At 41.0% G+C, this 14,150-nt stretch overlaps 2 protein-coding genes across 7 annotated transcripts in view; both read left to right on the top strand.

The window, feature by feature from the left end:
• The window catches only part of LOC139343882 (adenylate cyclase type 9-like), a 30,387-nt gene extending 26,830 nt beyond the window's left edge, over positions 1 to 3,557 (top strand). The window contains exon 10 of the mRNA XM_070981721.1: positions 133 to 3,557. Coding sequence (XP_070837822.1) covers positions 133 to 1,501 — 1,369 coding nt within the window. The 3' untranslated portion in view covers positions 1,502 to 3,557. The remainder of the gene's footprint in view (positions 1 to 132) is intronic.
• A 2,839-nt stretch (positions 3,558 to 6,396) lies between these two features.
• crebbpb (CREB binding protein b) overlaps positions 6,397 to 14,150 on the top strand; it is a 32,270-nt gene continuing 24,516 nt past the window's right edge. For 5 of the 6 annotated variants that reach the window (XM_070981719.1, XM_070981716.1, XM_070981717.1 and 2 more), the window contains exon 1: positions 7,053 to 7,270. In XM_070981719.1, coding sequence (XP_070837820.1) covers positions 7,186 to 7,270 — 85 coding nt within the window. In that variant the 5' untranslated portion in view covers positions 7,053 to 7,185. Of the gene's footprint in view, positions 7,271 to 14,150 lie in introns of all 6 variants that reach the window. The other variant, XM_070981720.1, reaches the window with a different exon arrangement.

Genomic DNA, 14,150 nt, shown 5'->3' with positions numbered 1-14,150 from the left:
GCACAGTGGAATTCTGGTCAGGGGTGCAAACAACTTATTCCAAATAACGTCTGTAGTTTTGCTGGTTACTGACAGCTGTAGAAGCTCCAAATGTATTGTTTTACCCTTCTGTTTTAATATTTTCTCCTCAAGGTCGGATGGCTGGAACAGTAACAGCAGCAGCAGCAACAGCAGCAACAGCAGCAACAGCTCCATCATCATGTTCGACAACCCAGCAGACCCAGACCCACAGCCCCACCCACTGGACCTGCTGGGCCCCGAGGCCTGCGTGGCCTTTTTCCTGCTCCTCCTCCTGGTCTGGTTCCTTAACCGTGAATTTGAGGTCAGTCACCGCCTGCATTACCATGGCAACGTAGAGGCCGATCAACACCGCATCAAGATCCAGAACATGAGGGACCAGGCCGACTGGCTGCTTCGCAATATAATCCCCATCCATGTGGCCGAGCAGCTGAAGGTCACCCAGAGCTACTCCAAGAACCACGACAATGTGGGTGTAATATTTGCCAGTATTGTTAACTTCAGTGAGTTTTATGAGGAAAGCTACGAGGGCGGTAAGGAGTGCTATCGGGTCCTTAACGAGCTAATTGGAGACTTTGATGAGCTGTTACGGAAGCCTGCCTTCTCAAATATTGAAAAGATCAAGACCATCGGTGCCACGTACATGGCAGCAGCAGGACTCAATGCACAGCAGTGTGCAGATGCGGCACATCCTCATGCCCACCTCCGCGCTCTTTTCGAATTTGCCTTGGAAATGATGCGTGTGGTGGACGACTTTAACAAGAACATGCTGGGCTTTGGCTTCAAGCTACGCATTGGGTTCAATCATGGGCCTCTCACAGCGGGGGTGATTGGCACCACGAAACTCCTCTACGATATCTGGGGCGACACAGTCAACATCGCCAGCCGCATGGATACTACGGGTGTGGAGTGTCGTGTTCAGGTCAGCGAGGAAAGCTATTGTGTCCTCAGCAGCATGGATTATGAGTTTGATTACCGTGGCACAGTTAATGTCAAAGGCAAAGGTCAGATGAAGACCTTCCTTTACCCTAAGAGCAGTGACAGTGGCCCCGTGCCCCAGTACCAACTCTCAGTCTCACCAGAGATCCGAGCACAGGTGGATGGTAGCATTGGGCGCTCACCCACTGATGAAATCACCAGCATGGTGCCCACAACCAGTGTAAATGCAAGCAGTACCACTACTATGGTACCCAGTGCCAGTGCTGGTTCCTCTACTACCACAGGGCTTAGCCACAAGAAAGAGGCGGACAGCCGTGAAAGACGTCCCTCTACAGAGACCTCTCATGCCAGGCGATCTACGTCTCACAGTGGCATGACATGTACACCTGTTACCAACCAAGAAGGACCTCCTCCTTCTACAAATAACAAACAGCTCATCATCTCATCCTCAGTCCAACAGAATACTCCCCAAAATTTCACAGCAGTGTCCCGGAAAGACAAGGACAAATGTGGGGATGATGTTGGAGAGTTAACCAGACTTTAAGAATTTGTTAATGTGGCACTTTTATCAGAAATCCTCTACCCTTTAAGCTCTTGTTCCTGCTGGTTGGTATTGGAGGCATCGCTGTACAAATTCGGTCCTAACCCAGATGGACTCAGAGAGAAAGACCCACAGGCCTCTTCTCTGCATCAGCCAGGCAGCAGGGTGTTCGTAGTCTAAATCTGATTGGCTGATATTATCAGTGGAGGATACTAGCTGGACCACAAAGTGAGTGTCAGGAGAGGTGAGGCAGGAACACACAGGAAATGGGAAAACATGATGGCTGACTCTGAACCTTCTCTTGCCTGCTACAGATCCCATCGTCTGCCATTTACTTACTTGATTATCTGTACACCTTTAATCTTAATTGTTTCTTTCATATGTCTTTTAAGTGCCTTTAGAATAGAATAATGTGTAGACTAAGCCTTTTTTGAGTAAGGGAAGAATAACATAAAGGGAAAATTGTAAATAAGCTAATTTTTTTTGGAGAAAACGCTTTGCTTTTGTTACAATTTTACTTTGTAAACTATGTTTTGCTATGATATTTTGCCTTTTATCAAAGAAGAGCTCAGCAAGCTGACCTTACCTAATGAAAGTGCTACCACATGAGGAGAATCACAATGTATGTCAAGCGAAGGGGAAATAAGACGTTATCTGCACTAGAATGCGGCAGAGCCTGTTTCCAAGTTCTTCATGAAAACCAGAAAACTTTTCATGAAAGTCACAGCGGAGACTAATCAGTACAGGCTCTGGGCAGAGGAGGCCGAGCTGTGTGTTGTTTGAGTGTATTTGCATGCAAACAGTGCGTGAGTGTGTGTGCGTGTGTTTGTATGTTTGTATGTGTGCAACAAGGACATGCAGGGTTTAATGAGGAGAGGTGCCGATGAGTTACTCGAGTGACTTGGTGAAACAGCAGGATGACAAACAGTTTGGGAACGCAGTTGGAAAAACAATCTTCGCTGCTGATGTGGCAGCTTTTCTCTGGCCTTGCTTAAGATCTTTGTAATGCCTCAGTACTGAGGCAGGATGGTCTCAGCTACACTTAATCATGCGTGCTTGCAACAACAGCAGCGTAGATGAGGCTAACTGTTACTAGTGTTCGTGCCCTCCCCCACGATCCAGTCTCTTATGGGAACTCAAGCTGTGATTAGTGTTGATGAGTATTTAGATGGATCCTTCGAGGCACTGCTGTACCTGTAGAGTGTCTTTAGCTGTGACCATAGACCGATTAGAGAAAACCGCTACCTAGGTTTGCTATGGATTACACTGTGTGTTAGTTAGTGCTTATAAGAAATGGATAATCAAAGTGGAATGTCACAAAATCAAAACTAAATGTTTATTGTATTTATAGTCACACAAAACTTGAAGCTCCCTTCTCTAGTTTCTATGATTTGAAAGACATTACTGGATAGAAACAGCTGGACACAGCAGCTGCTTCAAAACTTTCAATGGCATGGAACTTAATGTAATAGCATTGTAAATGCAAAGGCAGTGCACCAAGTGTATTTCATATTAATCTCTTTAGGTGTTTATTTTGTACTTCATTACTACATTTTCTCTGTGTCACTGTTTTGAAGCAAAAAGGATTGTGTGCTCAGAGGCAAAAAAGTTTTACCACGAAATCCACTTCAGTGTCTTATTTTTGACATTTTAAATACAACACATTAACTTTGTATTTTTAACCGCATTTCATCATCAGTACTTTTAAGTAATAAAGCAAACAAGACAAATATTGCAGAAAAACAAAGAACCAATCTGCCTTCTTTTACCGTCCAATGATTTATTCTAACTGCCGCATCTAGCTTTACCCTAATACTTCAATAGTTGCTTTTTCTGTGTGTGAAAGTAGGGTAGCTTGTGCCTTTTTACACTGAACTTGATTTTTTTCACTCTCTGCTTTAATTTCTTAAGACTATTTCTCAAAAGCTGATGGTATGCAATGTGCATAAGCAGGAGAATGTTTGCTTTTGTGCTCAAATCACGTTTCATTTTGATTCAAGTTTTGTAAGGTCATGAAGTTTTGATAGTGCCTTTTCTTAATCTATACAATTAAATAAAAGCATACCAAACACATTCAACAATAATTGGCCTTATTGCAGTTTCTGAACTCCTGTTTATTTGACGGTCCATTGTGTGCTGTATTTATAGCTCGGATGGAGTTAGGTTGTTTTAAGTGCAATAATAAGAGTTTAACATCATTGGTTCGAAAGAGGAAATGACCTTCTTTACGCTTATGAGCACACAACCCTTGTTCCAGCCCCAAATTAATGTTTATTATACTACAATAAAGGGATGCTTATAGTTATTGTTGTTATTATCCAAGGTTAAGTGCTTAATAGAGGTCATGATACATGAGTGTCTGGTATAGCATATAAGCTACATTTCTTTTTTTTTCCCACTTCTGACAAGCTTTGAATAATGTGTTTTTTTATGAACTCTAAACATTTTTCTTCTGGGTTAATATTATATGTGGGACAAACAGGAGCAGTGAGGTAGAGGTGTCAGCTCGCATTGTTTTTTCCTCCTTTTGTCTCAACACAAGCTTAAACGTGGATTGGGTTGATTTATCGAGATGTAAGTGACATTCTGAACCAGCAGAATGGCACGCTGAGGAAACTTTTGACGCCAAAGAATGTCATTGCCATCTTTTTGTGTTATATCCTATCACCTCCTTAATTTACAGGATGTGTCGTGCACGTTCAAGAAAGGTCATTTATATATTCACTGTTAAAACACATTTGCACAAATAACTCGCTTTTTATGTAAAGTATGCCTTTATATTGTATAGCATCTGAGCATTTTCTATTATTTATATAAGCGCATGTACCAGAGTATTTAATAGTCTAAAGAACTGGGTAATTTTAACAGTGTTGGAATAATACTTGTGTGTTCGTTTGCCTGCATGTGTGTAAAAAAAAAAATGTACGAGTGTTTGTAAAACTGTGCGGTCGTGTGTGTTGTCGAGGGGATGCTCTAATCTTAGCAGGAATATGACCGGGACATTTTAGTCAACATCATCTCAAAAAGTATGACATGCTAGAAAGTAAGGCTTCAATCAATACAGATTCCCTTTTTATAATTTAAACTGGCCGAATACCTGCAGACACTACTAGCTGCAGAAGGCAGTATGTCAGTAGTCTGCTACAGCAAGTTTTCATGAACTGTCGCTTTCTTTGAAAGTGTTTTTGTATATAGCACGCTAATAGGTATGCAAGTGAAAGTTAAAATTGAATAAAGTCAGTTGCTGGGAAATGTTGTCCGGTTGAATTCATAGCCTGTACACTACATCCGGTTCTGTATTTGTCAGTGGTGGATTGTAACCAAGTACATGTTCACAAGTACAAACAACTTTGAGGTGCTTCTTCTTTAATTGAGTATTTGTGTTTTCTGCTGTTCTGTACTGTTTGTATTTTATACTACTGTACACTACTCCTTTGCCTTACTTATGCAGATGAAGATTTCTTGTACAAAACAATAATCAGTTCATATGTGAAACATGAAACATTGCTATAGATGAAACCACCCAACACATAATATAAAGTTGTTTAAGTTGGCTTCACCTCAATCCTGCAGCAGCATCAAATGTTGCTTGCATGTTAATGGATCAGCAATTGTTAGATTTTGTGATATATAACAAAATACAAGAGACAGCGACGCTGCATAATGAGTACTTTTACTGTCAATAATTGTAGTAGGCCTGCAATGTGCTCTACACTTATTTGTGAACTTTTATTTAAGTACGGGATGCAGAACCTTTACCTTTAATGAAGTTTTTTTTTTTTTTTTTTACAGTAATTGCTGCCTTTTTTCTAGTAAAGGATTGGAATACTCAGGGTATCAAGAGAAATGAGTTGAGTACAACATGCTATGTTTAAAATAATATTAATGCTCAAGAATATTTGTTCATAACCAGGCAAGCTGTGCACAGTATGGCCACATCTGACCTTTGCTTTTTAAACACACATTTGCACACATGCTGTACATAAATTCTCATGAAAATATGTCACTGTGGTAGATCTGAATAGAATGTTATACTCATATAATGTATTATTATGGGGACTTTGATGGGACACTGTAATGTGGAGTTAACTCAGATGGTTAATTCAGATGTCTGGGTAAAAAAAGGAGAAAGTAGCAGTGCCTTAGTATAAAAAAATCTTGAATTAAAAATTATAAAAATACAACAGAAGTATTAGCAAAATGTCAAGTATTAAAGGTGAAAGTGCTCATAATGCAGAAATGCACCAACAGAATGTTACATTATTTTCTATTTTTGTGTGATTGTTATTCACGCTTTAACCTGTAATTAACTTTTTAATTGTGTATTTTTAGTGCAGTCAATGTTTACTACTTTATATTCTTTATATTCTGTTGGGTAGTTTGATATACAGCAGTGCTCACATTTTATAAGCTGATCATATGCTTGGTTTGCAGAGTTTGTACAGCTGTCAGAGTAAAAAGTACAATATTTCCCTCTGAAATGTAGCAGAGTAGATGTATAAAGTGGCATAAAATGGCAATAATCTAATACAAGCACCTCAAAATTGTACCCTGCAGTAGTTAAATGTAGGCCTACTTGGTTGTTTTTTACAACCACATGTAATAAGATAGGAGCAAATACAAATATAGGACAGCCTCGACAATTGGCATTGTTCTTTTTTTCCTCTGAAATGAGTATTTTCTATGTTAAAGTCGTGACCGCGTTCTGTTTGTAAAGTTTGAAGCAGGTAGAACAGAGTAAATATATAATTTTTATTCCTCCCCTTGAGGCAACTTCACGTACGTGCACATGACGCACGGTGGGACACAGGTTTACGTCAGGGCGTCGCAGCGCGACACCTCCCCCTCCTCCCCCCACAGTCTAGCTGGGAAGAAAAAAAAAACTTTTTTGTATCGGAGGAATCAACAGACGCCATCTTGACGCGGCTCAGAATCGGGATTTCGGGGGGAGCATTAATTTTAAAAACCGACCGGAGCTACCCAGACCGGGCTCAAACGGCGTTTTTCGTGCAGAAAATGGAAGCGTTAGTTGTTCCGATGAGGATTAATCCGAGCATGTGAGGGTTACGTGGGTTTTTATCGTCTCCAAAGCCCTCTGTATATTTGATTTCCCTTTTAGAGAGCGCCGCTTCTCGCCGTATCTCCGTCCCGAGACGCTGTATTTACCGGGAGACAGCGACGAGAAAAAAAATCCACTTCATAGAAAATATTTTTTGAATTTTGCTCTTTTTATTTAAGCTCAAGGTAGATTTTATGGCTGCTCGTTTCGACGGCGAAAAAAATGATTCTGTACAAACGTGAAACCGGCGATCTGCGGAGGAAGGGATTTGCTTACGCCTTTTCTAATATTTTATGATTGATTTTTATTTATTTTTCTCCGACTGAAATATTTTTTGGACGTAATTATTGAGGATAATTATGTGGGTGTTGGGTGTTGGATTATCATGGGGTGATCTTCGGCGGCGAAGCGTGGCGCTGTTGCCCTTCTTTTGAAACGTTTTTCTCCAGGCAGCGTTTCGCCAGTCTGCCAGTCCAGAAAAAAAAGAGAAAAAAAAAAAAAGCTGTAAAATTGCTCCTTTGCGCTTGTAGGAAAACTTCGCCGTTACCACGAGCCAGAGACCGACAAGTTGGACTGATTCTGCTTATTTTCCTGCACCATCATCCATTCATAAAATTTTCCGGCCAGGATGGCTGACAATCTGCTGGATGTCGGACCCCCCACTGCAAAGCGACCGAAGCTCAATTCACCTCTCTCAGGATCCGATGGCCCAGGTAAGAAAAGACCGCGGTTTTACAAATGCAGCTTACTGACGAAGACGATGTGCTCACTTGCAATAGTATTTAAGTCCATTAAACCTGCACACTGCACAGTTTTTTGACACTGAACGCATCCACCTTAAAGGAAAAGTCGGGGTAAAGTTAACCCAGCGGTCACCTCACTGGAGCTGAAATATTACAGGAAAACTGCACATCAAGTGTCTGTTGGATAGTTGTATTAAATCTGCAAAAAAAAGTGCAAACTCACTGCCTCTTCATCACATGAGAGTTACTCATCAGGGAGAGTATGCGCCCAACTTTTGAGCCTGAAAGGGTGAAAAGTTAAGTTGAACAACATAATAGTGTTTAGCCATCATAACCGAACTGTTATCCTGAGATAAGACGAAAATATTGTGATGTCCTCTGATCCCTTTGGAGAAACTCTTCTCCTTGTCATCCACCAGCACAGAGGAACATGCTGTCTCCGGATCCCCTGTTAGATTTAACGTCTTGCTCATTGACCCTTCAGCAGTGCAGATTCTTGACAGTGAAAGCACCTGAACCTGTGTTGTCTGATAGGAAGATACTGTAATCCCTCTCGCTGCGAGGCCAGCCTGCCATTGAAGGTTCAGCCCCTTTCATTCAGCACAATGCTTGAATGATCAGGGTTATCTGGGAGAATATACTGAAAGCCTACATATGTTTTGCACCTACATTCAACTTTGCTGCTGTTGGTTTATACAACATAGCCTCTGAGCAGAGAAAAGCTGCTGTCGTGATAAGACTGAATATTAGAAACTAGCCCAAGGGTCTGTGTCTTCACCGGTTCAACCTGCAAAACAACTTGGCTAGATTACTTGGAAGAGTTTTTAGTTTTTAAGAAGAAAGCGACCTTTCTTTTGAACTAAACTTTACATATTTTGTGGCCAGCACATTGTGTAATTGCTTAAATTAGCAGCTGATGGCATGTCTTCCTTTCACATGGAGGTTTTAAGCATGTACAACCAACAAATGGTCTCCTAGTGTTGTTCATGCTCTGATTTGTGTATGTATTTAGTGGTTGATACAGAAGTATGGGAATATTTGGCATTACTTGTTTGTGTAATGAGCGTGCCTTTATGATTGATTATGAATGATTATTCTTATTTATTCTACTCATCAACTGTTATGACTGACCAACAGCTGAATTTTTGCACAACTTCAGATATAATCTGAAGTCCTTTTCACCCATTTATGTGTGCTGACTTTTCTGAAAATTGCTGGTTTGTGTTTGCTGGTGAATAAGAGATGAGTCGATATTTCTTATAGTGACACTCCCAGACACTTGTTTGATGGAGGCGACTGGAAGTTTTCAATCTTTAAACAGAAGATATTTTCAAAAATGTCTGAAGTTTGACAGTCAGTTGGTAAAAATGGGAGCTTGTACCCATGAAGGGCGAGATTAATTACAAGCAGAGTGATAATAATTTAACTTAGGCACCACATTTGCGGGCACTCCAAAATGAAGTCTTAAAACTTAAACAGGCACCTTATTTGTCTCATTAAGACCCATCCTGTCATGCATGAACTTGTTAACCAGTGACTTTGAAGAAAGAAAACTACTGATGCTGTCTGGAAAGTGGACACTACAGTCACAACATGTGGACGAGGAGTCAGTGTGTCTCTCAGAGGAAAGCAGAGACAGGAGACGTCTTGGGCGACTGTGTCTCGGCACCAGCCACCGGGGTGTCATGTTAACAGGCGAGACAAAATGAGAACAGGGCTGCGACTAATGATTTTTTTCATCGCTGATCAAGCTGTTTTTTGTTGTTTTTTTTGATGAACCTTCTTTTATCCTTAAACATCCATTGCATTTCTCCAGTGTCCTCGGTGATGCCCTTGTGTTGTCTGTCATACAGTCCACAACCCCAGAATGTTTCGTTTACAGTGATCAAACTGCTGTGCGAAATAGTCGAGGCAATCGACTAATCAATTAATCGAGTAGTATCTCCTTAAGAGGTGGGAACTTCTCAGTGAGCTCCCTCCGTCTTAACCACAACAGCATACTTTCGACTTACTGGTGTGAAAACTGTTGGGGACCATTGTCGCTGTGCTTAAGAGCTGGTAGTAAAATACTGCTTGTGTCTTTATCAGCTGTCCAGTAATGGATCCATTCAGTAATATCGCCCTTCTTGGCTCATCCTGGTGGTGTATGCATAAACTTGCTGTCCGCTGAGCGTACCTTTGTTGGCGTTCTTTGTGCAGTAGCGAGCAACAAGCATTTGAAAAACATGGGCCGTCTCATTTCAATGAAGTCAGTTTTGGGATTGCGCCACTGCAGCCCCTTCTCAGCTCTCATCCTCTAAAGAGTCCATAAAGACTGGCGCAGTTGCTCAATTTCAATTGCAGTGGAGATCGGAAACATCTGTCTGCCTTTTACAATCAGTAGAGAGATGTGAAGCGTCTTTGTTCGGTCTGTCTCGTCTTCTGCTGCTGGCCGCATTATCTAGCAGACTGACAGTCCTCGGTCTTCAGCCAAGGTAGCTCATCTTCTCAGAGGGTTGACAGGAGCTTTTGGTGGGCAATAAAGCAGCCCAGCACCATGACCCCTCCCACAGTGCTGCCAGAAGCCCACTCTGTCTCACTTGACGCACACAAACACGTATTCAGCAAGACACTGCACAGTGTCTCTTGTAGACCTGCTCGCTTTGAAGTCTTGGATGCAGCTCAGGGTCTTAAGCACACTGAGAATATTTTACGTTCCTGGCTGCAGACGGGAGGATTGACACTTTTTTTCCCTTGAGTTGAAAAGCCCTAATTTTTTAGAAATATTTCAGTGTAGTAAATTTCATGCTGCAAATATTCAGTTCATTATAGCGGTTGTTTGCTTCTGTAGATGTGTTGCAGAGGAGTATTTTCACAATATACCCGAATGGGCTTGGCTTATTGGTCCATGTTTGTGATAGGTAAAGCCTTTCCATTATTAGTGGTCTGACAAATAGCAAAGGCGTCGTTCTTTGCCAGATCCAGCCCGCTGCACGCTGAGCTGTCGCTAACAGCCACAGATTAGCAGCCTGTCTTTGATGTTTATGTTAATGTGTGACAGTTTTTATGATGCTCCAGTCTTGTGTCAGTATGTGTTTGCACCTCTGGCTACAGGCCAGTGTCAGGCTTGTTTTCATTTGTATGGCTGAGTGGGCGTGTCAGCGCTAAAGGTGAGAAACAGGCTGCCACTCTACAACCCCAGTGCTCACCTAGCGGAGCTTCCTCTTCTTCTGTCTGGGCTATGGACATGATCACGCGACCCATGGGTGAGCATTATTCAGCTACGTTGGCATCAGCACCCATTTAAATACAGTTGTGTCTTTCACCAGCATGGCAGAACAGGGACAGACGATACTCTGGATCTGCTGGCTAATGTCTCAGCTGAGGTGGAACTGATTGAGATGAGGAGAACGGTGGGCTGCCCCGGATGCCAACCAAATCAGCCACCCCTGCCCTGCAGCCCTCTTTACCTCTACCCCCCCCCCCCCCACACACACACACTCTTAACCTTCCTATCTTGACACTTCCACAAGATGCTTATATCCTCTGAAACAAGGCTGCAAGCTGTTTCATTCATTCAGATCTCAGTGTCTGTACGCAGGAGCTGAATAAAAATAGGTTTTCCCCCTCTCAGATCGTGCAGCATTGGCCAATTTTTTTCTTTGAATGGCTGTGGTTTTCATAAACCCTGCGCAGCAAATGACTGCAGCCCGAGCTTTACAAGTGTAGTGTGCCACTAATTTTACACATCTTGAAGTCATAACAGCTCTTCTTATAAAGCACCATATAAAAGGTTTACAAATGTACTGCCAATCACATGTGTTAAAAACAGCCTCGCACTGTGTTTAAATGTGGTGTTAAACTTTGTTAATTTTTTGTGAATTCTACCCGTCTGATGGAAAAGTACTGCATCCAGAAATCAGGGCTGTTTAGTGTAACACATATGCTGCGTTTGCTGGAAAAAAACAAAACAACAAAAAACGAAATTTACCGCAGTAGCACCCGTGCGAACAGCTTTGCAGTGTATGAAACAACCTGAAACGGTGTTAAAATGCTCGTCTGGACGGAGGTAGTTTTAATTTTTAAAATGCCGTTTTAAAGTGAAAATGTATTGCTGCGGTCGTAACCAGAGTCACTTGTTTGTAATCTGCTTGATAGTTGTAGTTGTCATGCACTTAAAAATCATGCCCCGGCTACAACACAGTGCAACACAAATTCCCACGAATCCTAAAGAACGGCCGCCTCGTTGCTACAGGGCAGCCGTGCCTAATACATGGTGATGCTGTATTTATGATACACGACACTAGGTTGAATTAAAAATATATATGTCGATAATAACACCAGTTCTTCAGTAATATTTAAATTAACTTACGCTACATAATTAGTTTCTAATTATAGAAATTTTTTTCTCACTGCATGGAAAATACAACAAAGACTAGAATAAAAGATTAAGTATATATCTGACAGCTTCACAATTCTGTTTTGAATGATATTTTTAGAGAACTATTCAGATTTGGGAAGAGAGATGAACATTGCAAATTGAGCTGTAATCTATAAAATTGTGATTATAGTCTTTTTTTTATTGTCTGACATATCAAATTCAACACATTTGTAATGGTATAATAACTTGCCGCCTGTGCAGTGATACTCCCCATTGGTTCGTTTTGCCATTTCTTTTGTTAGAGCCTCTAAAGCAGCACAAAAGTGTGGCATTTTCTATGATTTGAACAGGTCAGAACCTGCTGCAGTGAGGTGACGGCAGAGACACGTCTCTCAAGCCGGATGTGTCATCTGCTTTATGTATCAATGGGTGAACTGAGCTAGATGAAATGAGAAAATAAAGTGGTATTTTTAAGTTGTCAACTAAAACCAAAACCCCAAACGAGCCTGCAAGGAAGAAACCGAGAGCTCACTGCCCGCACACGGACCAGAGTTGTGGCCAGTGACTTGAATTTGGGTTTTAGTTTTTAATTGTGCGTTGTTTCCCTTGTCTGAGTAAATCACCAATAAGAGAACAAGAACACATTTAGATTTATAGTATATGATCAATATGAATTTGATAAAAACAACATTTTATGTACGAGAGTGATTTTTACCGCTCATTTGAAGTGTAAAACATGGATGTTGTGACAGTGAGAGATGTTACGTTCCTTTTTTTTAAATTTGCCATTATGGGCACATAAGCACTCACATGCACACAGAAACGACACAAAAGCAATAGAAAACCAATAAAATGTCTTCTTCCTCTCCCTTCTTCTGGCTGACATGCAACCAAACATTGCTTTATAGCCATCATCGAGTAAGGAGTGGGAGGACACAGGCCTGGTCTCATGCAGTTAAATATCTGCAGATTATTTTTTTTTCAGTATAGCCAACGGTATTGTTTTTGTGTTCTCGCTAAGCTGTATTTCTTTTGTCAGATGACTATGCAATACAAGTAAAAAGTGATTTGATTGAGGCTCAGAAATACTCTTAAGCAGACAACAAATTATGTATTCCTGCATTGAGACAGTTAGCTAATCACCATTCAATGATCACAAAGTTGTTTGACTAGACAAACAAATATGTGTCAATTACAGAAGTTACTACTACGTTGTGTGGTTGGCTATATTGCAAAACAAAGTGAGTAATCACAAAGAGAATAAGTCAACGGAAAGGTTGCTTCTGCATGTTTCTGCTGCACACCAACCAAATTTTCCCCACTTCCAGAGGTACAATACATGTTCAACATCATATTTACCCACACAGGATAAGAAAGATGAATATTCAGATGTAAATGCAGCTATCTTAGGATGGGGGAGCAGATTTAACCTGGTTTGGATGCAAACTTAGCACTTCCCTTAGCTGTGATAAAACCTGTTGGTATGTACAGTGAGAAGATATTATCTTTGTTAAAACTGACACAGCTGACATGTTTCACTCAGTTACTGTTCATAGAATAAGACTGTGAAGGTTCCTAATTGAACGATGGCCAAGACGTAGCTAAGTGACAACCATGAGACGAGCTGTTTGAATTCTCCAAATGCCAAGGAAAGGCGCTTCAATGTTTCCTCTCTTATCTCCTTCAGACTATGTGATCTCTTTTACGAAAACAAGGAAATGGCATCGTTCGACAATTCCATTTAAAGTCGTGCACCATTGGGCTGTTCACGACAACAAACCATCAACCTGTCACATTGCACGTTCAGAGCCTGTAGCCATAACAACTTCAAAGCAGATTGTCAGGTCGTAATCAGCATGTTAGCCATAACACAGTCAGTCTGGCAAGAAAAAGGGATATGAGACATTTTTATCCAAATGATTTCTTAAATTCAACATGGTTGAAACTGAAGAACGATGATATGTACAATAGTAGATTTATAGGCCATTGTATCTGTCTACCTATCTTGGAAAAAGTTTATCTTCCTACAGCCATACTAATTTCAAAACAATTTACATTATGTCGTGACTCCAGTCTGCAGTATAGTTGATACACTTTACTGATGAACCACAGGATTGTTGCATGACATTAGACTTCATGATCAAAGAAAGTTTTTATATGACATTGACTCTTTTGCGCAATCTTCTTCTGACTATAATCCAATCAAAAGCAGGATCACATGACATGGAAGCTGAGGAAAACTCAAATAATTATGTAAAATAAATTGATTGCACATTGATTAATCAAAAATATGTGTGCTACATGAGACCAATTTCTCATAAATTTTTACTAAATATGGTCAAGTCAGCACATATTGAGAGATAGCATTGGTTTTGTGTAATTCATGCAATAATTTATTGATGGTCTGTAAGTGGGACCCCTGTGGTTAAGAGCGAGGACGTGGAAGTGAGCTAACCGTCCTGTTACTGCCAGCACTGGGCCAAACAGATC

This window comes from Chaetodon trifascialis, chromosome 15 (assembly GCF_039877785.1).
Source record: "Chaetodon trifascialis isolate fChaTrf1 chromosome 15, fChaTrf1.hap1, whole genome shotgun sequence".
Classification (NCBI taxonomy): domain Eukaryota; kingdom Metazoa; phylum Chordata; class Actinopteri; order Chaetodontiformes; family Chaetodontidae; genus Chaetodon; species Chaetodon trifascialis.
The sequence above is the reverse complement of the archived record's forward strand: the minus strand, read 5'-3'. Positions and strand labels throughout refer to the sequence as shown.